Source organism: Marmota monax, unplaced genomic scaffold, assembly GCF_021218885.2.
Source record: "Marmota monax isolate L192 unplaced genomic scaffold, Marmota_monax_Labrador192_F-V1.1 WCK01_AAM20220418_F8-fsc00041, whole genome shotgun sequence".
In the NCBI taxonomy this organism is placed as follows: Eukaryota; Metazoa; Chordata; class Mammalia; order Rodentia; family Sciuridae; genus Marmota; species Marmota monax.
In genome coordinates this window covers 11168185-11193463 of record NW_026695238.1, presented here as the reverse complement: position 1 = coordinate 11193463, position 25279 = coordinate 11168185, and the positions used below count along the sequence as shown (strand labels likewise).

The 25279-nt window shown below is 40.9% G+C and overlaps 1 protein-coding gene across 1 annotated transcript in view; it reads right to left on the bottom strand.

Annotated features, from left to right (window-relative positions):
• Window positions 1-9082: 9082 nt before the first annotated feature.
• The window catches only part of Daw1 (dynein assembly factor with WD repeats 1), a 41956-nt gene continuing 25759 nt past the window's right edge, over window positions 9083-25279 (bottom strand). Inside the window, exons 8-13 of the mRNA XM_046439853.2 lie at window positions 23968-24074; window positions 22755-22857; window positions 21883-21997; window positions 14285-14361; window positions 10871-11033; window positions 9083-9660 (exon numbers count right to left, since the gene is read on the bottom strand). Coding sequence (XP_046295809.2) covers window positions 9626-9660; window positions 10871-11033; window positions 14285-14361; window positions 21883-21997; window positions 22755-22857; window positions 23968-24074 — 600 coding nt within the window. The 3' untranslated portion in view covers window positions 9083-9625. The remainder of the gene's footprint in view (window positions 9661-10870; window positions 11034-14284; window positions 14362-21882; window positions 21998-22754; window positions 22858-23967; window positions 24075-25279) is intronic.

Sequence of the window (25279 nt, the reverse complement as noted above, 5' to 3'; positions counted from 1 at the left end):
TTAAACATTAAACTTAACTCTAGATTTCCATAAAAATATAAACATATTTCTCCTTCCTGGAATGTGTTGTATTTTGTAACAATTTTTAATAGTCCTCCCTGTGATGATCAGTTTTATATGTCAACCTGGCTAGGTCACATGTAGCCACCCAACAAACAAATCACCTCTGTAGAGGTGATTAATATCCATATTCAGCTGACTTTGAGTAAGAGAGACTATCCTACGTATTCTGAATGGGCCTGATCCCATCAGTTGAAAGATTCATGAGCAGAACTAAGGTCTTTCAGAAAGAATGAGAAATCCCACTTGTGGACAGCAGTGTTAGCGTATGCCTGCTCATCCTCATGGCCTGACTTGAGGATGGCAGACTTTCCCAGTCAGCCCCACGGAAGCCAGTTCCTCGCAGTCCATCTCTTTGCATCTCCCACTTAATGTTTCTCAGCTTGAACCTTGGCTGACACACTCCTTCACCCCCTTAAGTTGTAAACCATGAGGCGGAGGTATCCGTCTTGCTCATTATGAATCCCAGGACCTGGCAACATGTTTGGTCCATAACAGGCCCCAGTGGACATATGTTGAATGAATAAACAAATGAACCGTCTGGTCAGAACATGAAGAGTGGGCCACAAGGCGCAATAAATGCTATTAGAAATCAGCACAAGGAACAAACTCATCTAGCCATGGCGATCGGGGAAGAATTGCTATAGGACCTGGGGTTGGAGGATGGAGGTTGGGGAAGCAAAAGTGTAGACAGTAGAATATGACTGGATGTGGCACTATTGAATTCAGAACTTTATTCTTTTAGCCAGTGGTGATGGTCGGTGGTTTTCCATATCTCTCTCTCTCTCTCTCTCTCTCTCTCTTTCTCTCTCTGTGTGCATATAATTATATATATATGCAATTTTCTATATATAATCATATATTATAATTTTTAAAAAATACATTTATTTTTTTAATTGTAGTTGGACACAATACCTTTATTTTATTTATTTATTTTTATGTGGTACTAAGAATGGAACTCAGGGACTCACACGTGCTAGATGAGCTCTCTACCACTGAGCTACACCCCCAGCCCCTATATTATAATTTTTTAAGATTTACAAACTTTTCTTCAAATGCCTTTTACTCATAAGCCAAAATAAGGTCTTTATAATGAAGCTTCTCAGATTAAAGTAAGATGTAAAGGATGGAGTTCCACGTATTCATCCCCTTACTCGTTACCATAGGTACTTTTGAGGAACCTCTAAAAATGGCTAAGATGCATTAAACCATAGACTGAAAGTCAGTTCTTACATCATTATTTCATTCATTCATTTCATCAGTCAATCATCAACTATTGAGTGGTGCAGCATCCTATATTCTGGAGAAGCTCAGAATGAGATGAGAGGGTTTCCCAGTGGTGGGGCCAGTTTAGAAGGCAGTGAAAGCTCTGCTGGGGTTGGTGCCTTTCTGGACATGACTGAGGTCCTGACGCACCCTTCAAGGCCCATAAGGCTTACTCCAGAGACAATGAGTCCCTGAATAAAGAGGCAGACCTTTGTAAACTTGGTGGATATGTACTTGCCAGGTTTCTCTCTGACCTCATCTCTCCTCCGTGAACTTGTGCCAGAGCCCTAGGGAGAAGAGGAAAAATAAAATTGCTCCATCATAAAAATCTCTGTGCAACATGAGGCCAACAGCAAAGCTGGTTCACAGCCACACGGCAACACAGAGGCAATGCCAAAAGGCACCTGAGATGGAACAGATTCTAAAAATGGATATGAGGGAAGGTCATCTATCAGAAGAGGATAGGGAGGGGCACAGTGGTCAGAAGGAGAAGTACTTGTCACCTTGCCCGTGTCCTGTCTTGGGAAAGGCAGAATGTCTGACAAATGCGAAGTGGTACAAGGAAAATTCAGACTCTATTTGCTGGGTCCATCTTGCAAGGAAGACTTTCACTTGTTCCCCAGACTGCTCATTTCCAATGCCCTGGGCTCTTTCCCATCAAGGATCTCATCACTCAAAGATGCTTCTACTCAAAAAGCCCTCTGAGAGACTCGGCCTTCTCTTGGTGGCTAGTCCCTCTATCTCTCTTTATTCATATTGCCTATTCTTCACAGGGATCCAACACAGCTATTCTGTCACCGTCAGCTCTGACCTTGTGTCCTTTTTGTGCGATCTCTATACAAACCCATAGGCCAGGACCATTGTTAGAATATACCTCCTCCACCCCTGTGCTACAGAGGCAAGCACCACAGGAGAGAATCACACAATCATAACACCAGTGGCTACAGCAGATCTGTAGTCTCCAACCTTGGCTGGGTCCTCAGTGTTGCTCATCAGCCCTCTGTGATTCTCCTCAGTGATCACCCCCACACACACAAAAAAAAAGAACTGTCAATGTCCATCTTAGTCCTTAAGTACCACACGTTCCTAATGTGGTCCTGCCAGAAGCAAGGTCATCAGGCAGTAAGCAACCAGGTCTTGTTGCTTCTGGCCTGATAATCAGAACCAGGCCACAGTGTTCTCCAGCTGTGCACAAACAACTGCACAGAGCCTCAACAGAAGCAAGGCCACTTTGTGACTGTGAAAGATCCAAATGAAAAAAACAAGGGCACTGTGTAGTCATGTCTGAACAGAGACAGAAAGTGAACAATGACCAAGACACAAAAATGGCTGAATATCCCCTTGTCCTGGCTCAATGACAGCTGCTCCTTTGCCAATCACAGCCTCAGCCTTGCTGCAACCTGCTGCCCCCCTGGACAGAATGTATAAAGATACCAATCACAGAAATACTCTCACTTCTGGACAACATCCAACCTAGAACAATGAGCAACATCCCCAAACTCCCTTCAAAATAACCTAACACATGTTCAAATCCTATAATAAATCATTCCTATCTTTCTCTGAGACACCCCATAGTTCCCCATGGAAGGGCAGTCTCTCTCCAAACTGTCATCAATTTAATTTGTTCAGCCACAGGCATTGTCCTGGTATTCTTTATCTGGAGGGCATTGACAATTGTAATAATAATTATTGCTATTGTCACACTTGCTAGGTTCTGTGCTAAGCACACATTTAGTCCTTTGATAACAGAAGTGATTTTTATCACTGTAGACATGGAAGCTCTAAGACTAAAGGAGACAAAAAGCCATCCAAGTCACAGCTCCAGCAAAATGAGGGGAGGAATCCAGGAATCCAGTTCTGGAACTCATGTTCTTAATGATTTTAGAAATAATGTCACAGATTTATCAAAACCATCTCTTGCTCATATCTTCCCCCACCCCAGCCTCAGAATATGAGCTTTTGCTTCTCTTAATGTCAACTCCTCCCTGTCTCTGCTCTTTGTTCAGCTCTTCTGTCTCCTTCAATGCCAGGTTCCAGCAAACAGAATATTTTTCTAATTCTTCAACCTTTTCTCATCAGTAGGCCCGGCTCCTCAGCTTACAACTAGGTGAAACCTCCATCATCTGAAAGCCAAATTGCAGTTATCTCCAGTGACCCCATGTTTCCTTTGTCTTTTCCATTTCCAGCCTAAATTCTGGAAACGCCAGTCTGCAGGCACCAGCAGAGCATGATCAGTAAGCATGGATGAATGGGGTTTGTGAAGAACTCTTTTTCAGTTTGGAGGTGTGGAAGTGAGTAGAAGAAACCAAGAGTTCAAGAAAAGCACAATATCTGGAGTGAATTATAAAGCACTGGGGAAGTGGAATCGCCCAGGAGTAGACACAGGAAAAGCAATTTTAGAGTAGGCAGGTAACAGTAAAATTATTTTGAAACCCAGTGAGGAATCTATTTATTAATATTCCAGAGCTGCCATAACAAAATAACAAAAACTGAAAACAACTGAAGCATTGTTTCCACAGTTCTAGAGGCTGAACATCCAAGATCAAGGTGCCCACAGGTGCAGAACATCCAAGATCAAGGTGCAGATTTCTTCTGCAGTCTCTGTCCTTGGCTTGCAGATGGACTCCTAACTCTAAACCCACATGGTCTTTTCTCCGGGCACACACACACACCTGGTGCCTCTTTCTCATAAGAAAACTAGTCATGTCGCATTAACACCTTATTTTAACTTTTTCTCTTAAAGACCGTGTTTTACAATATGATTACATATTGAGATACCAAGAGTTAGGGCTGCAACATATAAATTTTAGGAGAAATACAATATATACCATAACACCTAGGATACTGGGGAGTAGGAAAGATCAGGCAGAAAATGTAGATTTGAATCAGATGCCTTGGAACGCAAGAACTCCTGAATAGCAGACTCTATGAATACCTGACATGACACCTCTCACCTCATTAGACATTCAAAATTGAAGGCTAAATCTATTAACATAATTTACTCACAAATAAATTATCGGACCACGTTATAGCATATATGTTGTAACAAGTCTTCCCTCTAAAGAGATTTGCCTTCAGATAGATTCATTCTCCTGTTTCTATTTTCTTGCCTCAAACCAAATCTCAGAGGAAGACCCTATAGATATTTAAAAGATTGTCTGAGACAAAATGGAGCCCATGCTGAAGGAGAAGCTTGTAAACATCCCCACAGATGCTGAGGAGGCAGTGGAGGCTGTTCTAAATATAGGCCACCTGCTTTGCCCGAGAGAGTCAGAAGCACACTGAAGAGGGATGGCTGGTGCTGCAGCACAACTGGGCACAGGGCTTCAGAGAAGCCAGGGGGCTGCTCCCTTCGCACCCTGGGAGAGGGCAGAGCTTCACCCTCCTCTTTCCCATCACTCCAGCCAGATTCCAACCTGGAAATGTGCCTTCCTGATGGAGAAAGGGAAAGTCAAGAACACTTATTGACCATCAAGTACACCACAGGCCTTGATCGAGTGCTTCTTCGGTATTATCACATCTCATTCTATGATTATACTTATATTTGATCCATGAGGACACCAACTCAGGCAGGAGAAATGACTTCTTCATAAAGAATAGAATAATGAGCGGAACCCTGTGTTATTCCAAAATCCGTGCCCCATGCCACTCCCATGTGAGTAGGGTTTTCTCCCCGTGATCAGGTATGTCAAGGACTCCGCAGCCTTTGCGTCCTGCCTCTGCCTCTGCACCCAGCTGCAGTAACAGGGATTGGGCCACCACCAAGGATCTGCTGGAGGTCGGCCAGGGCACAAAAATCTCTCACCCTGCCCAGAAACAGTAATATACTAGGTTGAACCATACGAAATTACTTTTTGTAGGTCAAAATTTGTCAAGATCAGCGAATTTCATATGATTTGATCTAATCGCTTATTCATGGTCATAACCCAAGAGCACTGTAACTGTTATCCGGCTTCCTGGTAGAGAGTTTCTGGCCTAGAAAAGCATTGTGCACGTCCTTTTGCCTCAGGCACACCTGGAACACAAGTCTCCTGCCTGGAGAAAAATGTCCAGTATCATTCTCTAGTCCAGGAATATACATTCCTTTGGGAAAACACGGGAAACCATATTCGAAGTAGGCAGAAATTCAGACATTACCCCTGGAATTGCTATTTACACAACTAAAGTAGGCAGATTTTTCTATATCCTAGAAAAATCTGCCAATACCAAAGTGTATAGAAAATAAAGTAAAATGCTAATCCAGGAGCAACACCACAAAGGCTTCCTTCCCAGGGGTCCTCAAACATTTGTATAAACCAAAATCCAAACTACCAAAGATCAACCAGAAGTGCATCTGGAGCCATTTACTCTAAATGGGCGCTGGCTTCTTTGACTGGCACTGTGGGCAATTCAAATTCCAATTTGCGGGCGTTTGTCAATTCCTTCAATGAGAAACACTGAAATTTGAGTGATCACATCAGAACACCTTAGGGAAATGTTTCCATCTTTAAGATATATATTTGACAAATTCTGATTTTTTAATAAGAATGTTATTGTGTCCAGTACTGGGAAGAGAATTTCAAGAAGAATTTTTAAATTCCACTAAATTAATGATATTTACATCTCCCCCCTCATTAGCAATGATTTCCACTGTGTGTGCAGCTTGGAAGAGGCTTTTCACTTACAGAGAAGTTCAGCACCATGCAAATGGGAGAAGGTCTGTAAGAACCAGGGCTGATTCAGTCACAACCCCTACATGTTTATTACACTGAGCCAAAATGTTATTCCTATCCCTGAATGCATAAGAATTCTCCAGAGCTGAGGACTCAAGTTATTCACTGAATTTCTTGGACTTCCCTTTTGTTTCCTAGGGAAAGGTGAATTGGGACACTTTATTACAAGGATGCTCCAAACCATAGTATATTAATGAGAAAATGGGCCTTGAATGTTCTTTGGATGCTTTTGTGGGTCTTGAATACATTAAATCCAAGTCACTAAAGCAGTGTCCATGGATAATATGGCTACCACTAAGTGGCTGTACCATGTACCAGGCTCTTCATGGCTATTGAATCATTTAATCCTCACAGATTCTCCCCATTTTATCATTAGTTTAATTCCATGGATAAGAAAACCAAGTGATGCAGTGTTTGCATTCTCAATATCCCTCAGCTGAAAAGCAGTGAGGCAGGATATGAGAGTCCATATTCTATTCACCAAAATACTGTCACTCACAAGCATCCAGCAGGCATGGCTCTCCCCCCTCCCCCTAGACAAGGACCATTATAAAGGTCTTATAACAAGAAGGCAACCATGACCTCCACTTGTTTCAGAAGATGGGCAGCATGCATGTACACACACACACACACACACACACAACGTGGAGACTTCCTTCCTCTTTTGAAATCTCCAAACTTCTTGCACACCCCCTGTGGTAACCAAGGACTGTCCCATGTCCCTGAAAACCAGTTAGAAGGTTTCCAAGGTACTCATCTTGTCAGGGAGACACCGTCAAGCATTTCCTCTTTTTTACTCTACAGAATTGACTCTCTCTGAACCTCTGACCTCTGCTGAAATGAAAGGGACAGCAGGTGGCTTTCCTGCCACAAGTTTGAGTAAGCAGCCTTTCTCAACTTGGTCTCAGACTTTTGTCTTTGACAACCAAATGTAAACCAGCTGGACCCTTTAGGTTTACAGGTACATAAAAACCGTAAAATTAGAAGTATTCACAGTATTAGGACTCTCAATCCATTGAAATCACAATAAACTTTTTAAAAACATAAAACTAATCCATATTCACTTTGATCAAATATTAGTATTAAAAAACTTGAGTTTTTGATTCCTTGATGGACTGTGTTAGTATAAAATAAATGATCATAACATGGTCCCAAACAGAGGAACCTACAAAGAAAATTGGAGCTCTCTCTTCTTCACCTTCCTGTGTGTCTGCACAAGCAGATGGGAAAGTGTCTCTTCCCTGCATTGATGAGATGTGGCATTTGTCCCAGATCTGCCAAGACGGTCCTGAGCTTGGAGCCACACCACAACCTGAGCACTTCTCTATCTCCCCACACAACCCTGATCCATAAGGGACATAGGGTAAGAAGTTGACTCTATACTCTTCATTTGTAGCTCTTAAGAAAAGCTGGAGTTTATCTGCCAAAAGGTGAACACTGCCACCCGCTGAAGGAGAGAACAAATGATGTGCTGGTTTACCAACCAAACACAGGGCAACCTCTCCCAGTCTCCCCCATGGGGGTTGTTCAGTAAGACGCAGAGAGGTCGGACCTGCTGTGGCAATTACTTGTTAATGTCCCACAGTCCCAAGCAGAGGAGGCCGCTTTGTTCCAGGCGAAGCGTCCAACACCTCCCCGAGGGCTAAACAGGGGGCACCCTCACCTTCATGGTAATCACAGCTCCCATTTTATCTGGAATTCCCACGTCTTCAAGTCCACAAATAAGTCATAAGTTCATTTTAAAACTTGGAGATAATACAACCGGAAACTCCACACACAAGAGGAAACTTTGGACTTGGTAGTTTTGGCCTCAGGTATACCTCAGAGAACTCCTCCACTACTTTTTACTGTCCCCTCCATATTCTCAGACATCATCCATCCTGGGAATTTCTTATAAAAACCAAAGTGTTCCAGAGGAAAGGCAGGCGGCGGGGGGGTGGCAAAATGGGGTAAAAGACTCAAGTTATACTAACTTCTAAACACACTATCATCTCTAAATTGGGGCTCATAATCCCAACTTCATTACACTCAAGAACTGATTTATGCAAAAGCCTTGTAACCTATAAAATATATAAATTTTTTTCTGCTCATTTCAGAAAGTAATCTGTTAGGGCAGAAGGAAGCCAGGGCAATCAATTAGAAGATTTCAGTTTCTAGTACGATATTGATGATGAGATTGATTATAGGTTACAAATCAAAAGAGCAAAATGACTGGGAAGCTTGGATTTATTTTTCAATTGAGGCAACTTTTTACAATTTGGTAGACAGACTGAGAAAATAAGGGAGAAAGTCAATGATGATTCCACTCTAAGTAGGGTGAGCACTAAGGCGAAAGAACAAGTGGAAGGAATAGGGAGGTAGTAAATGCACTCAGCCCTCCGCATCCGTGGACTCAACCAACTATGGGGCCATACCTGGATCATGGTGAGCTCTCAGCCACATTGGTCATGGCTTACGTTATTAAGGAAAGGAGCTGTAGAGATCTGCCTTACGGCACAGTTCCCACAGTTTCAGCTCAAAATTGCACTTAAATTGTTGGAGGTGGTGGATATTGTCAGTGTCCCGACCATGACTGTGGTGTCACGGGCATTTACGTATGTCCAACTCTTCAAGATGTGTACATCAAGCATGTGTATTTTTTTATATCAATTAAGCCTTTTGTGAAAAAGAAAAAAAATCTGTAAGATTCTCATGACTTCTCCTGCACTAAATTCAGGCATTATTAGTTTTAGCTTGTGTTTTATCTTTTAGCATTAATCTTTAATATGCATTTGGGCACTTTTACAATCTTTTTTAAAAGTTATATTTTAATATCCCAGCAATACTCAGGTGGATGTTCAATTGTTTTCTCTCATACTTTGATTGTTGTCCTAGCAGGTTTTTAAATTCAATAGTGCATCTATTCTGTTTAACATTCCTTAGGGATAAACCTGCCTACATTTTTCAGCCCATTATCAATTAGTAATATTTTTCCTATTAAATAAGAATTATTTTGATTATCCTCATATCACCATTGAAACACATATAGATATATAATTCATAAGAAGTTTTCTCCCAAAACTTTATTCAGCAGAAATTATAACAATGGACTTCTAAGTGGAATAGACCACACACTGCTAAATCATTCTGGTTTCACTTATCAGCATCACAATACTATTAAAAAATAAAATGTTAGGGCTGGGATTGTGGCTCAGCGGTACAGTGCTTGCCTAGCACGGGTGGGACCCGGTTCGATTCTCAGTACCACATAAAAAAAATAAATAAATAAAGGCATTGTGTTGTGTCCATCTACAAAAAAAAAATCTTATTCTCTCTCTCTCTCTCTCTTTAAAAAAAAAATAAAATGTGACTGAAATCACTAGAGGCACCAAACCCTAAGCTGCTCCTGCCATTTCCACCAAATAACATCAAGAAATGATAAGACACCATCAGTTTTAATAGTTCTATATGCAAAGATAGTGCATGAAGAGAGGGCTTGCAGAAGAAGGGAAAGTGTGTGAAATATCAGAAGAGCTTGCCCTTCTTCAGGAAGCCTCGGGTCTTGACCACAAGTGCTGGTAAGTTTGCTCACTCGAAGACCTCTCCAGTCAACGCCATATCCTACAGGTATTGTCCTTGCTACCTGAGAAAACAAAATTCACAGTCATTGTTTTCTTTCTCTCTCTCATTTTACCAAGTTGACATTTTCTGGGTCACTGCCACTTAGCAATATGCTAAATGTGCTAGACTCTTAGCATCTAGCTGCAGAGACTCTGAGCAATGCAGGCACTTTTGAAATAGAGGTTTTCCTTCTGTCTTTTCCCATGATACCAGTCAACTGTGAATTGAGCAGCACCACCTCCTAGTCCTACCACAGAAGTACAGTCAACTTGAGTATCTCCAGGTTTGGGTGACAAGCTTTTCAGAATGTCAGTAGGTTTCCTCGTCAGCAGTGGAGCTGTAGTTCTCTCTCCTCCAGGGACCAGGTCCAAGCCATCATCACCAGAAGGGTGAGGGCTGTGGGAATTGGGGAAGCCATTGGAGACTGCATGCATAGCCCACAGGAGACCCCTCACATTTGAAAAGAAGGAAGAACACACCGGCCACTTTTCTGCCAATCTGTGATTCTAAGCCAACCTCAGACAGTCCACTAAAAATACATGCCATTAATCATAAGAGGGTCCACCCAGAAAACAGTCCACCCAGACCAATTCAATAAAGTGGTCTTCTGCTGGTGGCAAGACAGAGAAGCAACCCCACTCTAACAAACTGTCATCAGTCGGTTGGTTTTTAGCACTTGATGCTTTGAGATACAGTAAAAAAAAAAAAAAAAAAAACAATGGTATCTTTAAAGAGCTCAGGGATTTAAGTGCCAGCACTTAAACAAGGCACAGACAACTAACATTCTTTTTTATAGTCTCCAAGGTCTTCTGTGAAATTGGTTGGAGAAAGAGGCACCTCAGAGCCAACCTCACATGAAACTCAAGACTCGGGAGGGCGGGTCCCTGGGAGCCTACACAGCCACCTTCCTCCTTGCTACAAGGGCTCCTGCAGGAACATCCTGCTGCCTCCCTTGATTTTCATCTTGGGAAGGGATCTGACCCTGGGTTCACAGTACAGCACGTGGTCAGTTGGGGCAGTGTTTTAGGAATATCCACGTTTTAGTTAACACTGGTGCTATGGTTTGGATAGGTGTCTCCCAAAAGGTCATATGTGAGACAACGCAATAAGGTTTAGGGGTGAAATGGTTGGGTTATAAGGGTCAGAGGTGAAGTCCCTGTAGCCTTTAGCATGACACCTCTAACAGCCCCTTTAAAGGGAAAAGCAAGTCTGTGGCTGTGTTCTTCCCACACCTGTGATGACTATGTTGCCTTTATAGTTGAAAGCACATGAAAAGATTTCATCAGTGTGTCCCTCGAGGACCTGCAGGCACTGGCCAGTCTGCGCGTCCCAGATTCGGGCTGTTTTGTCAGAGCTGCCAGTTAGAAGACGGTTCCCTTGCGGGTTAAAAGAAATCTGCAAAGAGAAAGAAAAAAGGAAAAACAATCACAGGTTTGTGTAATGGTTCCCAAGAGGTCTTCACCAGCAAAAAGGGGACATAACTACACATCTGTCATTGACCAGCCTGGTATTTACTCTTAAACAAAGCAGTTTCTTCCTGACAGGAAAAATATTGAACATGAAAACTGCAATCAAGATGGAGAAGTTTAATTGTCTGCCCCTCACAATTCTAAAGATAAGCACTCCGATAAAATTGAGAGTTCCTCTGGGACCTGATAAAACTAAGATCAAATAACGGGAATTAAATGGCTTGCCAAGATGAGCCTGGGACCTTGGGAAGGGGAAGGAGTCAGAGGTGAAGTCCTTGTAGCCTTCAGCATGACAACACTAACAGCCCCTTTAAAAAGAAAACCAAGTCTGTGGTCAAAGCTGTGAACCAAAGCACTCATAATTACAGGATTCCCCACCCAGCTTCTTTCCAAAGCCTCGAAATCCCCTTCCCCATGCAAATAAAGAGGCAGGGCCCTGATGTGGAAGGGAACACATGCCAGCCCATGTCATCTCTACAACACAAATTTCTGTAATCAAAAGCATAACAATCTCCCTTCAAGTCCGTACCATAAGATAAGTGATGTCCAGGTCCACAAGAAAGCACTTCTTCATCTATTGATGCCCTAAATCTAGCACTTTCCATAAATGTTTGGGTGCCTCCCTCGTGCTCAGCATTGTCAGAGGAACTTGTTGGTCCCTAATTCTTTGGCTGTTACACTCATATGCCTCTCTGGTCAATGATTTGGGCGACCTCCTCTATAACTGAAGGTGTGAAGAGGGCAGGGCCATGTCTCTTGTCATTATATCACCAGTGTCTGCACAAAGCCCAGCACAGCAGAAGCTATCAGAAAGGGCTTAATAGTGGCATAAGTGAATGAATGCTTTAGCTTTGATTTCCACAGAAACACCATTAGCACATGGCCACTCCATATGTGACATATTCACTTAACATGCAAAATATTTAAAATGCTAAGTTTGAGAATCCTTTATATTTTCACACCCATAAAAACAGATGTGTACTTGCTGAGGGGAAAAGTCAGACACTTAGGAACAGGGCCAGGGCTCCCTCCTCACCTGCCCTCCATGTTCCACCTTCCCTGCCCCTCCTGCCACCCCTACATCTCTCAGCCCAGAAAGAGGGTGTGGGGTGTGTTGTCATGGAGACCAGAATTGACCAGTCAAAGGGCAAGGGTCACCAGCAGCAAGTGCAGAGGCGGGGGGACGAGAGTACAGCAGGGGCAGCTCTGGGACAGGGCCTGCCCAAGCCTGAAATCATCACTCTGATCCTGCCCAAGGAAGGAGCAGATATGACCTCGGGCACAGGGACCCAGAATTTGGGCTGAGCTGGGAGGTGAGAGGCACCAAGGAAGGCCCTGCTTACTCTACAATGTTCCATGACACAGGTAAGCCTCAGAGCACCCACTGTGTGGCTCTGCTCCATGAGCAAAATTTTGGGAAGAGTTTATACAAAATTCTGAGATACAGCTCTGGAATCTCAAAGTGGATAATTTGTACTTGAAGTGTTAACTATTTTCAGGAAATACTTCTTCAATTGAATTTTATTCACACAACACTTGGTACTGGATGCACAGCATGCTTTTTGTATAACATGTTTACTAGAACCAGAAAATGCTCTTCATAAGCCCCTTAAATTGCTGCATTAAACATTTTCAGCTCACTAAATCTTTTGCTAATAGTTGAAGAGGATGTTATTTTGTAATTTTTTAATGTTTGAGAAATAATTTACTATGCTGAGTTTGAGGGGGGACACTTAAAAATAACATCTGTAATGGTTAATCTTAATTGTCAACTTGATTGGATTAAGAGCTGCCAAGGATTAAGAGGGTTATGGGTGTGACAGTGAGGATGTGTCTGGGAATGACTGGCATGTGGGATAGCCAACTGAAATAGAGACCCTCCCTAAGCAGGGCAGCACAGACCAATAGGATGATGGTTTGGACAGAATAAAAGTTGGGAGAACAAGGAAGCCTCAGTAGATGCAAGCTCCATTCTTCCTCTACTGGTTTTTGATTGCTGTTGTGATCATCTAAGGATATCAGATCTTGTTTCTTCACTCTTCCAAGTGGATTCTCCAGAAGCCTTTGGTCTCAGATTAGGGTAGCGCCATTGATCTCACTTGTTCTGCGGCTTCAGCCTCTTGGACTGTGCAGCTACTGTTCTTCCAGCTCTCCAGCCTGCAGCCGGCCATTGTGGACTACCCAGATTCTGGTTGTGTAAGCCAACTAAATAAGTCCCCCTTTTATTATTATACTTCCTGTTGATTCTGTTCCTCTAGAGAACCCTGACTACGACAGCATCTTTAGGTAACTGATTATAAGAAAATAGAATATAATGAAACAAACTTTAGTACCTCTATCCCAACAGATCTAGTCTTTTTAACTTTTTGGAGACCCTGGGTTTTCTGTGCGAATACTCAGTGGTTCCACACTTAATAGAATAAAAGTGGTTGTGAATATTTTAAAAGTACATTTCATTAAATTCTTAAATTCCTACAAAGGCAATCATCAATCATGTACAGGTAAAGTCTGTCTGATCTAATTCATTATTTTTTTTTAAGAGAGAGGGAGAGAGAATTTTTTTAATATTTATTTTTTAGTTTTTGGTGGACACAACATCTTTGTTTGTATGTGGTGCTGAGGATCGAACCTTGGCCACACACATGCCAGGCGAGCACGCTACTGCTTGAGCCACATCCCCAGCCCGTCTAATTCACTTTTAATTCCTTGGTGTCCAGAGCTCAGAAGGGAAGACCACTGCTGGCAATGAACATATCCAGAAAAGATGGCAGCCAATTGGGATTTTTATTTTTTGAATGGTACACATTTTGCAAGAGGTTTTATCAGTTGATTCAAATGGATGTTCAGCTTAAAATAATGGTCAAATGCAGATATAACAAATGGGGTTCACTGTCGCACCTTCTCTGATGTATCTCCATTAGCTTGAGCAGCAATCCCTGGCACCACTTTGGACTTCACAGAGACTTGGTAACACATGATCCTCTTTGTTTAACTGTGTTCACTCTGGATTGACCCACTTGATGTCAGAAACATTTCTTTTCCATTTATTCCATATTAATACATATGTTAGGCATTTTAAGAGGTAAGTTATTAAATATTAGAAATCAAGGATTACTCTTATTTATATAAAACATGCTGTTTATTTTTTGAAAGTAAATAAATGAGGAAGTAACTCACCTTTGAAATTTCACCCTCATGGCCTTCCAATTTGGTAATGCATTTTCTTGTGGCTGCACAGTAAACTCTGGCTGTTCCTTTTGGAAAGGTGTGGGGATATATATCAATTCACCTGAAATGCAGAACTTTGGGCCAAAGAGTTTAAATTACCCAAATATCTACCCTGTGATACATAAGCTCCATGTTGAGTTCTTGCCGGTAGCAAGAGCCAACCACCTATCTTCTAGATGCAACCCTGTCCCACACAGACCAAGGTGAAAGGAGTTCTTCCCTATCCCTGACCTTATTAGAAGAGATAATGTGTATAAGGTAGAAGAAGCAGTGAGAGCCAGGAATAAAGAAGGGAAAATATTTTAAAGGGCAAAAAAGGAAAATCAAGAGGTCTGAGTCTGGATTCAGGGAGCGCACCGGACTCCTGAGAAGTCGGGCCTCTACTCACTGAGCAGAGAAGAGGCTGAAGGGCCCTAGGCACAGAAAGTGCTGTAGAACATTTTGTTTCCATGGTAGGAAGGGCCACCATATCACAGAGATTGAATAAAAAGATGTTAAGATGGATGGATGGATGGATGGATGGATGGATGGATGAATCAAAGTGGCATGTAAATTTCCTTAGAATTAAGAAAGGAAGAGTTAACTAGGTATAGACAGAGAAAACATGGATAGTGAAACTGTTCTCAGAAGAAAAGTTATAGTGGACCTAGCCAGATGCTTTCAGTATTACATAAAGGTAAAAATACAGCAAGGGTAGGGAACTTTAGGTACTTAATGTGCATTCAGAGAAAAGTAAAATACCTTAATAAATATTTTTATTTACCTTTCTGACAATGCCAACTTCAAATGGAGTAGATAAAATGATAAAAAAAAACCCTGCTACTTTAGAATTTATATGATTAAAAACAAACAAACAACTACAAGAAAAATAAAACTGCTACATAGATGTTTCAAAATCCTGAAAAGAGAAGGGCCAACCAACTTGCTGACAGCTCAAAAGGGAATGTCCTGCACAGACCAATGCTTCACAAATTTTACAAAAGCGTTTTTTAAACTTCAGGAGATACATAAATAATATGACTCTAAACTTTCTAGCTAGAAAAGAGGAATAAGGACACTAAGATAAAATAAAATAAAATCAGACATGAGATTAACTCCAAGGAGGAAGAAAAAGGGGATGTATATAAAGAAACAGATGTAGCTGTACATGATCACCCGTGTCAAGCGAGAGCCAGCTTTTCTAGGAAGGGAATTAGGAGAAAGGCCAGAGAAAGATAAAACTGATTGGATATACACCAAGACTTCTTAGGAAGCACAGGATAAGAAAAGGCTTAGAAAATCTCTAAGGCGGGTAGATATTTTTTTGAAGTACTGAACAAGGAAAGAACAGGTCACTTCTGGGGAAATAGATGACAGAGAAAACAGCTGGAAGCACTGAAGTTGTGCTTTACCCAGCCATCCCTCAGCACCACCATCCGCCACCGCAGCTCCTCCCCCCACTGCCCCAAAGCTCTGTGTAGTACAGTGACCTACAGAGGACACACGTATGGAATTGCTCAGGCTTCATCTTGCTCTCCACAGTATAAATCCACAAGGGCCCTGGTTTCTCTCTTTTGGTCACTGTCACAATCCCTGGCACAAAGTAGTTATTTCAGTACATACTGGTGAATGAATTTTCTCTGTGTAAATGATATTTAAAGTGAAAGGATCAGGCTGGCAGCATAGCTCAGAGATAAAGAGCATGCTCAGCAAGGCCCCAGGTTCAATTCCAGCAACAAAAAATAAATACATAAATAGAAAAGGGTGGATTAATTGCAATTGAGGATGGTTTTAAAAGTCAAGACGTACAAAAAGATTAAAAAGTAAAGGGTTACTTTAAAAATAATGTTCCCCAGATGCAGGGTATTTGCATTTTAGAATATAAAAAGGACTTGTACCAAAAGAGCACCATTAAAAGTTCTAGTGACTAGGAAAACAAACATGCAATGTAATTTTGGAAAGGAGACAGTGAAATAAAGACAGTATCTTTAAAATAAATCAGTGACAAAACTCTACAATTGATCACAGCACAAAAGATAAGTGACTATGCACATATTAATCACAAGGAATGAATCAAAGGAAATAGAACATGACATACTTGGAAAGAGCACCTCATTTTGTCAGAATTGTTCAAGTGGCTATCAGGGAAACTATGTATATGTGACGTAGAGTCATGTGGTCTTTAGGAGAATCAGACAGACATAAATAGCCTTATATGTGCTCAACAGAGAAATGGCTCAGAAATAGTGCTGACTCATGCATGGCTGTCAGAACAATAACAGTTATAGTAAGCATGATATGCATTCATAGGGGGGATATAGTGTCATCATGGAAATGATGTAGATATACACAGGGTGGTATCATAGTTGGTAATGAGGGAAATGACCCAAATGTTCTCATTAGGGAGACCATGCAGATATAGTGTCCTGTCATGCACAATCACCAGAGAAATGACCTAGATAGAAATAGTATAATGTCACACATTATTGACAAGGAGGTGACAAGAGTTTAGAATCGTGATGAGACAAAAAATAGAGAAGCATCATGCATAACCAATGAGATGATCCATATGTAGTGTCACCCACAGCTATTAGAAATTGATATACACATAGTGTAATGTATATGAGGATATTGTACAATGCAGCAGCACAGCATGGTGACAGAGATGTAGTATAATAACATACATGGTCCTCTGGAGATGAAGCACACATGGCACACACTTGTATGTGGTGATCAAGGCCATAACACAATATAAAATGAGGAATGGTTTTCAAAGGTCTAACACAAACAGTCTGGGATCATAAAGTGCTGATGTATACTATAGAACCCTATGTGAATATGAAGATAATGTAGATATAGATACAATGGAGAAGATGATGTATTCTTTTTGGAGATTATCCACAATGTATCACCAATATGTTTTTTTATCACCAATATGTTATAAAGAAGATGATGCATAATTAATTTACATTCACATGATTATCAAAGTGATAAATCAGATACAGTATTATATCATATGATAATTCAATAAAATCAAGAAAATTTACAATAACATTACAGTGTTTCATCTCTGAATCACACATAGTGTAGCATCAGACATAGGTATTAAGGAAAAGTTGCAGCTATACAGCATCACATGCAGTAATAAGATGATGCCTATCATCAAAATGATAATTCTACACATAACATCACACACAGTTATTAAGGCTATCGCTTAGATATTCAGAGATTATGTCAAGATGGTAATAAATCAGTTTAGCATCCCATAGGATTATCAAGGAAAAGACACAGCTATGGTATTACATCCCACATAGTGTTTAAGGAAATGATGCAGCCATCTTCAGCATCAAACATGATTATCAAAAATTAACCTATAAAATAGCACCTGTTATGGTCACCAAAAATAAGAGCATGACGGCATCATACATGATATTTAAGTTGATAACCAAACACAGGGTAGCAACATATGTTATCATCAAAGAAGATGGCCTATAATAGAGCATTATTTGAGAGTATCATGGATCACAAAGCCATCTTGCAATCAAGCTTATTAGACAACACACTGTAGCATCATATACAATAACACTGGCAATGGCCCAGAATGCTGGCTAAAGCTCAGAATAACACCAAGACAAGGACCCAGATTCCAGGATCATACAAGGTTATCAAGATGGTGAGGACACAGTATGGCACCACTCATGGCTATCAAATAAATGAGGCAGACACAGACATAACAGAAGTTTCTCTGTGGTCATTAGAGATGCCACCAAAACAATATGACATCATAAATACCTTCAAGTGGAAGATACAGACTAATTTATCATTTTTCTTGAATATCAGGAATATAATCTAGATGTTATATAGCATTATTATAGTTGCCAGAGATGAAGCAGCAACATTAGTTTAGTGATATGTGTGACACACACACACACACGTGTGTGTGTGTTATTTTATAAATATATAGATATACAGATATATAGAGATGCCATGTGTAGTTGTTATGGGCCAGGCTATATGGGTAGTGACCAAACAGACTCCATCATACCCTGAGACTCCACATGATGTAAAAACTTCTTTTCCCACGGGAAAGCCCTGCCTCTGTACCCATCAACAGTTGCTTATCATAGCATGTGTGGCAACAAAAAAAAAAAAAAAATGACAATTCTTTTACAATGTAAAATTGTTTTCTCTTTGGTTCCCATTTTCCTTGGACAATGTACCCTGTCAGAGATTGACTATCTAGATGTTAGTAAACATTCTTTAACTTGAACTCAACTAGGGACGTTTGGGCCAATCCCTTTTCTGCTTATGATTTTAGATCTCATGATGCTTGTTTATGGTTTTGAATCATAGCAACAGCCACTTATGATTAATGTGGTTTTGGACTATAAAAGGTATACTCAAACCCTGGGACGGGGTCAAAGGGTGTTGACTTGCAGCCTGCCCTTTGGCCCGCCAGCTTGCTTTAAGATTGACTACAGTGATTTATTGCATTCTTGCTTTAACATAGTGATTAAAGGTATAATCTTGGGCCAGGGTTGTAGCTCAGTGGTAGAGGACTTTGCCTAGCATGTGTGAGGCACTGAGTTGGATCCCTGGCGCCACATAAAAATAAAAACAAATGAAATAAAGGTATTGTGTCCATCTACAACTAAAAAAAATTAAAAAAAAAAAAAAAAAAAATATATATATATATATATATATATATATATATATATATATATATATATATATAAAACCTATATTATAGTACAAGGTATACTTATGTAGGAGTTGATACAGACATAGTATAGAGTCACACAGGGCTAAATGAGAGGCATCGCATAGCACCATACATGGTTCCAAAAGAAATGACAAAGCTTCAAAGATGCATGCTTTTCAAATAAGTTCACATACATGCCAGGGAAGAATCACACACTGAGGTAAGGCAGGCACACACATTGGCATGGTCCTCAGGAAGAGGGCACACAATCGGTATCAAGGGGATGATGCACAGTTCAGTGTCATGTGCGGTTGTCCTGACATGGCAGAGACAGTGTGGTTGTGTGATACTGAACTCTGCATCAACTGGATGGGGCTGGGGGTACCCAGCTAGCTGATAAAACATTAGTTATAAGTGTGCACGTGAGGGCATTACTGAGTAAAGACATCCTCGCCACTGCAGGTGGGCATCACCAATCTAGTGGGCCCAGCAGAACAAAAAGGCAGAGGAGAAGTGAACTCATTCTCCCTTCTCAAACTGGGACTTCCATCTTCTCTGGCTCTTGGTCATCAAGAGCCCCCTGGTTCCCAGGCCTCTGGACTCCAAGACTTAGACCTGCAGCCTCCCTAGTTCTCAGGTGCTTAGACTTGGACTGAGATAAACTGACCCCCTGGCTCATAAGCTTTAGACTTGGACTGAACTACAGCATCACTTTTTGTGGTTCTGCAGCAGGCATATAGCATGTGGTGAGACTTCTCAATTTTCATAATCGTGTGAGCTAATACCCGTAAAAAATCAATATATACAATCTATAGAATATATATCCTATTGTGCTGCTTTTCTGGAACCCCTAATATAAGTATCACACGTGGTTGTCTGGGAAATGATGCAATACTAGGTAGCATCGTAAGTGGAAGTCAATGACAGGACAAGGTTATCAAGCCCTCAATAGCGTATAACGTCACACATACAGTGGAGATGAGCAGAATATCGAGCATCACACAGGGTATCAGAATATCAAGTGCTCAAGGATGTGACATATGAGTACATTGTTGTAGCAGATATCAAGGGATGATGTGCACATAATGAAGAATCATGCTTTTCTAAGGGAGATGATGCAGACATAGTGGGGCCTATAGACGTGTTTGTCAGGGAGAAGTAGAAACATTATAGCATCATACACAGGTTTCCAGGAATGGACTCACATGGTGTAGTGTCATACATGGTCATAAAGAGGAAGTGTAAATTAAACAGCACAGTCAGATATATAGGTTATCAAAGGGATAACACAAAGTTGGTGTAGCTTCATACCCAGTCATCAAGTGGATAACAGAGTCATGGTATAGCATTATCTGTAGTCTTTGGAAAGATTATAAATTACACGTGGCTCTCAGTGAGATGATGTGGATATAGCACAACATCTCATATGACTTTTGAGAAGACGATGCAAGTGTTGTGAGTTATCATACATGGCACGGCCACCAACAAGGTGACACAGACAGTATTGTATCTATGTGGTCATCAGGGAAATGATGCACACAGAATTTAGTACCTCACTCAATGATCAGGTGATGGCATGACAGTCATAGTCATCAAAGAAATAGCTTAGACGTTGTGGTCATCAGTAGCTATCAAGGACATGATATGGATATGACCTAGCATCACACATGGCTTTAATAGAGGAAAACATAGAATCATGATTTAGATATATAGTGTCCCCAAAGACTCGTGTGTTGAAGGCTCGTTCCCCAATGCAGCAATGATCACAGGTGGGGCTTTTGAGAAATGATTAGATAACAAGGGCTCTGACCTCAGCAGGGGATCAATTCACTGATGAATAATTATCTGATGGCACATGGGAAAGTGGTGGAAACTGAGGAAGTGGGGCCTAGCTGGAGGAAGAGGTCCCTGAAAGGGTATTTCTTGTCCTTGATTGATTCCATCCCCACTCCTTCCCTCTCTCCCTCTCCCCCCTCCCCCTCCCTGTCTCCCTCCCTCTCCCCCTCTCTCCCTCTTCCCCTCCCTCTCCCCTCCCTCTCCCTTGCTGCTTCCTGGCTCTCATGATGTCATGACCTGAGCAGCCTGCCTCCATCACACCCTTCCACCATGATGTTGTGCCTCACCTCAGGCCCAAAGCAATGGAGCCAGCTGACCATGGACTGAAACTGTGAGCCAAAATAAAGCCTTTCTCCTCAAGTGGTTTATGTCAGGCATTTTGGTCACAGTGATGAAATTCTAATATACATAAGGTAGCATAACATGACTTTTAAGGGAATAATACAAACACAGTATATAACAACATATGGTCACACGTGCAATGTCACACATGGTCAACAGGGAGATGACATAGTGTAGTATCACATATGGCCTTCATGACATTGAGGTACACTTAGTATAGCAACATGTCCATGGTTATCAGTAGGATAACTTATACATCACATAGAATTAATGAGACAAAGTATAGCATAGCATCATATATGTTTATCACAAAGATATGTCTGACAGAGTGGAGCAGAGCACAGTTATACAGAGATAGAGAAGACTTGTTGTGGTAACATCAGTGGTGGTCACGTGGATGAGGCAACACAGTGTAGCATCAAATATGGTCACCAGGGAGGTGATCCAGAATAGAGCATCACATGTACTCATTATGGAGATGACAAAGACTTATACATGTCTATGTGGTTATCAAGAATATGACCAGATGGACACACTGTAGTGACACATACAGTCATCTGGGATATAAGGCATATATAGTCTTATCATAGCTGATCCTCAGGCAGATGATCCATGGTGTACAATCACGCATGTGTATCAAGCAAAGCACAAATTCCTCCATAAATTAAATAGTTAACAGATTACCTACCATCAGCTGAGGCAGTTGCAATAAGCTTTCCAGTGTAATCAAAACAGCTGTCTAGAATTTCATCATCATGGCCTGTTAAGGTTGCCACACATTTCCCATTGGTGGCATCCCACAACTGCAATTAAAGAAAACAAAAACTAATCTCATGTATAAAATGTGATGATGGCAAGGGGTCTTCATGACATGCTATGGGGGTGAAATAACTGAGCCAAAATTAGGTATTTTGTGTATAATTCTCACTTGTTCCATTAATTTTACCTTGATTGATGACCAGAGACCATGGCCAACCATCTGTCAAGACACACTTTGGTCACAGAGAGGACCAAAGTCAGGCATTTAGAATCTGCCACAAATTAAGAGAAAAATTCTTCCAGTGTATACTTTAGTGATTGGAGTTGAAGGGTCCTTTTTTTACAGGAAGGACATCATAAGAAAAGGGACTTGATTCCAAACTACAATGCCAGAAAATGAAAGTACATGATAAGATTATACCACATTTGATAATCAAATGGTAATTCCAGAGGATAAGCCATTAGCAACCATGTCTGTAAGTGCAGAAACCTAAGAGGCAGGGATATACTTAATAGAGCCTCCTAGAGGGCCATACTAACCAAAGTATAATAAATAAACAGCAGGACATTAGACAAAAATAATGTGCTCTTTTAAATCGGAACTTTAAAACATTAGAAGCAAGCAAAATTGTTTTACCACCTCATAATTCCTTGCAATTTGGGAAATCAGAAACTTGACATAACGCTTACCAATTATTATTTATGAAATCCTATCTTAATTTTATGTCACCTCTGAACTGTGTTGTTACAATGAACATCTGACTTGGAATAGAAACACAATGTGAAGCCTCTTGAGCTCACCATGCAGGTCTTGTCCATGGAACCAGTCAGTATCAGCGAGCAATCCCAACTGAATAAGGCACTGCTTATCTCTGCACAGTGGCCAATGAGGGTGAACACCTTCCTGTAAATGGGGAAAGGACCAAATTTGCTGAAAGATGTGTACACAAATAATGAAACCAAGCCCATCTGTGTGAAATAATTTAAATTTCAGTTTTTAAATAATAATATCTTTTATGAGGAAACAAATATTGCTCTACTATAGCTCAAAAGGAAGCTTCTAATTACATATCAACAAAAGTGCACTTAAATTTTAAACAATCAAAGATAACATTACTGTGTCAGTAATTTCACTTAACATAATGTTCTCCAGTTCCTTCCATCTTGCTGATTGGATTAGGACATACTGTATACATGCACTGAAATATCACATTGTACCTTATAAATATGTACAATTAAAACATTTTTTTAAAAAATGTAACATAATTTAAGGCAACATTTCAAAAAGGAATAGGTTAACAAATAGTTAAAGCAAAATGAAACTCTATAGACATGTCCTTACACCAATGAGCAGACCCCTGGTTGTTCAGAAACTACACATCAGAAGACTGACAGGCCCTTCTTTCCTCTCATTTCTCCTTGAGCAAATCATGGTCAGTACCTCTGATAATGAGCCCCTCTATCAAAATGCAGACAAGTCCAACCATGGAGTGTTCCAACATAAATATGGTAATTTAGTTAACTTCTTAGCAACCAGGAAGTATATTGAAATCTTTGGACTAAGTTAAATTTGGGAAATTGACTATAGGTTTTCTTTATGCATGATACTCACATCTACCATAAAAAAACAAGTCACTGAAATTTTATTATTTAATACATGGGATAAATAATAGCTATGTACCAGGCTACTGCTAACATTCTCCTTTTCTGCAGCTGTTTGAAATTATTTGCTCAGAACTCTGAGAAGGTGCTTATTCTGTGGATAAGAAATACCATTAGAGAATAAATTAATTTATGTTGTTAATGTGTCCTATTCCTGTAGAATTCAAAGCCCAGTAATCGGTACAAGGTAAAACCAATAAAAAATATAAGTTCTTCTTAACCCCCTGACCCAGGTTTAAAAATTCCTTTTTTCTTATTGGCACGTGTTATTTATGCAGAACAGGGTTTCTTTGTGGCCCATTCATATATACATAAAAATGCAATGTGATCAATTTCACTTCTCAAGAATTACCTCCCAGTAGAAGCATCCCACACTGCAACTGTGTGGTCAAAGGACCCGGTGATGATTCTGCTTCCAGAGGTGTCAAATGCCAAGGAAATGATTTCTGCCAAATGTCCCTAGAAGAAGACCAGATATTGTCATGCATACCCGTGGATAAAACAGTTCCACAACATCATACTCTAAGAAGAAAATGCTAGAGGAGGCAGAGCCATAGAGAGAGAGGAAACAGTGGCTGGCTGTGGGCTGAGAATGCGCGGTGGCTACAAATGGGCTCAGGTTTCTTTCCGGGATGATAACAATGTTCTAAAAATTGATTTATATGGTTATAGAGTTCTATGAGATTATTAAAAATCACTGCCTTACATTTTAACTCAATGAAGCTATAGAAGGAGGGAAAGAAAGAAGGAAGGAAAGGAGGGAGGGAGGGAAGGAGGGAGGGGCCGTGTTTGGGGAAATTAGGGAGCTTCTTTCTCATTATCTTGGAAGTGCTAAAAGGAACAGTATCTGATCTATCTATAGATGATGGGCAAATCAAAACAGTGTATGAACAAATTTAACTTTAAAGAAAGAAAGTCTTCAGAATATACAAGAAACAGATTAACAAACACCTGGCTTTTGGTCTGAACTTCCCTGGTTACAGTGTACTGCTAATGTGTTGTGGTTTGGATCCGGAATGTTCCCAGAGGAGCTCATGTGTTGACAGCACAGTTCCCAATGTGGCAAGCGTCAGAGGTGGGGCTTTCAGGGGGAAAAAAATGGTCATGAGGACTGTACCCTCAACAGTGGGTTATTCCATCTGATGGAGTAATAACCTAAATGGATTTGTAATGGTAAGTGTAGGCAAGTGGGTGTGGCTGAAGGAAGTCACTGGGGGGGGGGGGGGTCTTGGGGACTATATCTGTCCCTGTCCCCTTCTTCACTTTCTGCTTACCAGCTGCCATGAGCTGAGCAGCTTCCCTCTGTCACGTCTCTAGGCCTTGATGTTCCTACCCTGCAGCTGGACAACCAGGGACTGAACTTCTGAAACCATGAGGCAAAACAGACCTTTTCTTCTCTAAGTTGTTCTTGCCAGGCATTTTGGTCACAGTGATGAAATGCCAGCTGGCACATGGGGATTCCAGTGTACAAGGCAGTGGGAAGAAGCCTCTCCCTGGAGCAGATCCTGCAACTCTGATGAGCCTCTCCTGCTTGGAGTGCACCCCGAGTTTTCCTAATTATTTTAGTAAATTAACACCATCATATTTTTAAATAACAAAGTATTGCAAAAGTTCATTTTCAACTGATTTTCTGGTTGATTCCAAATGACAAAAGCGAAACGTGG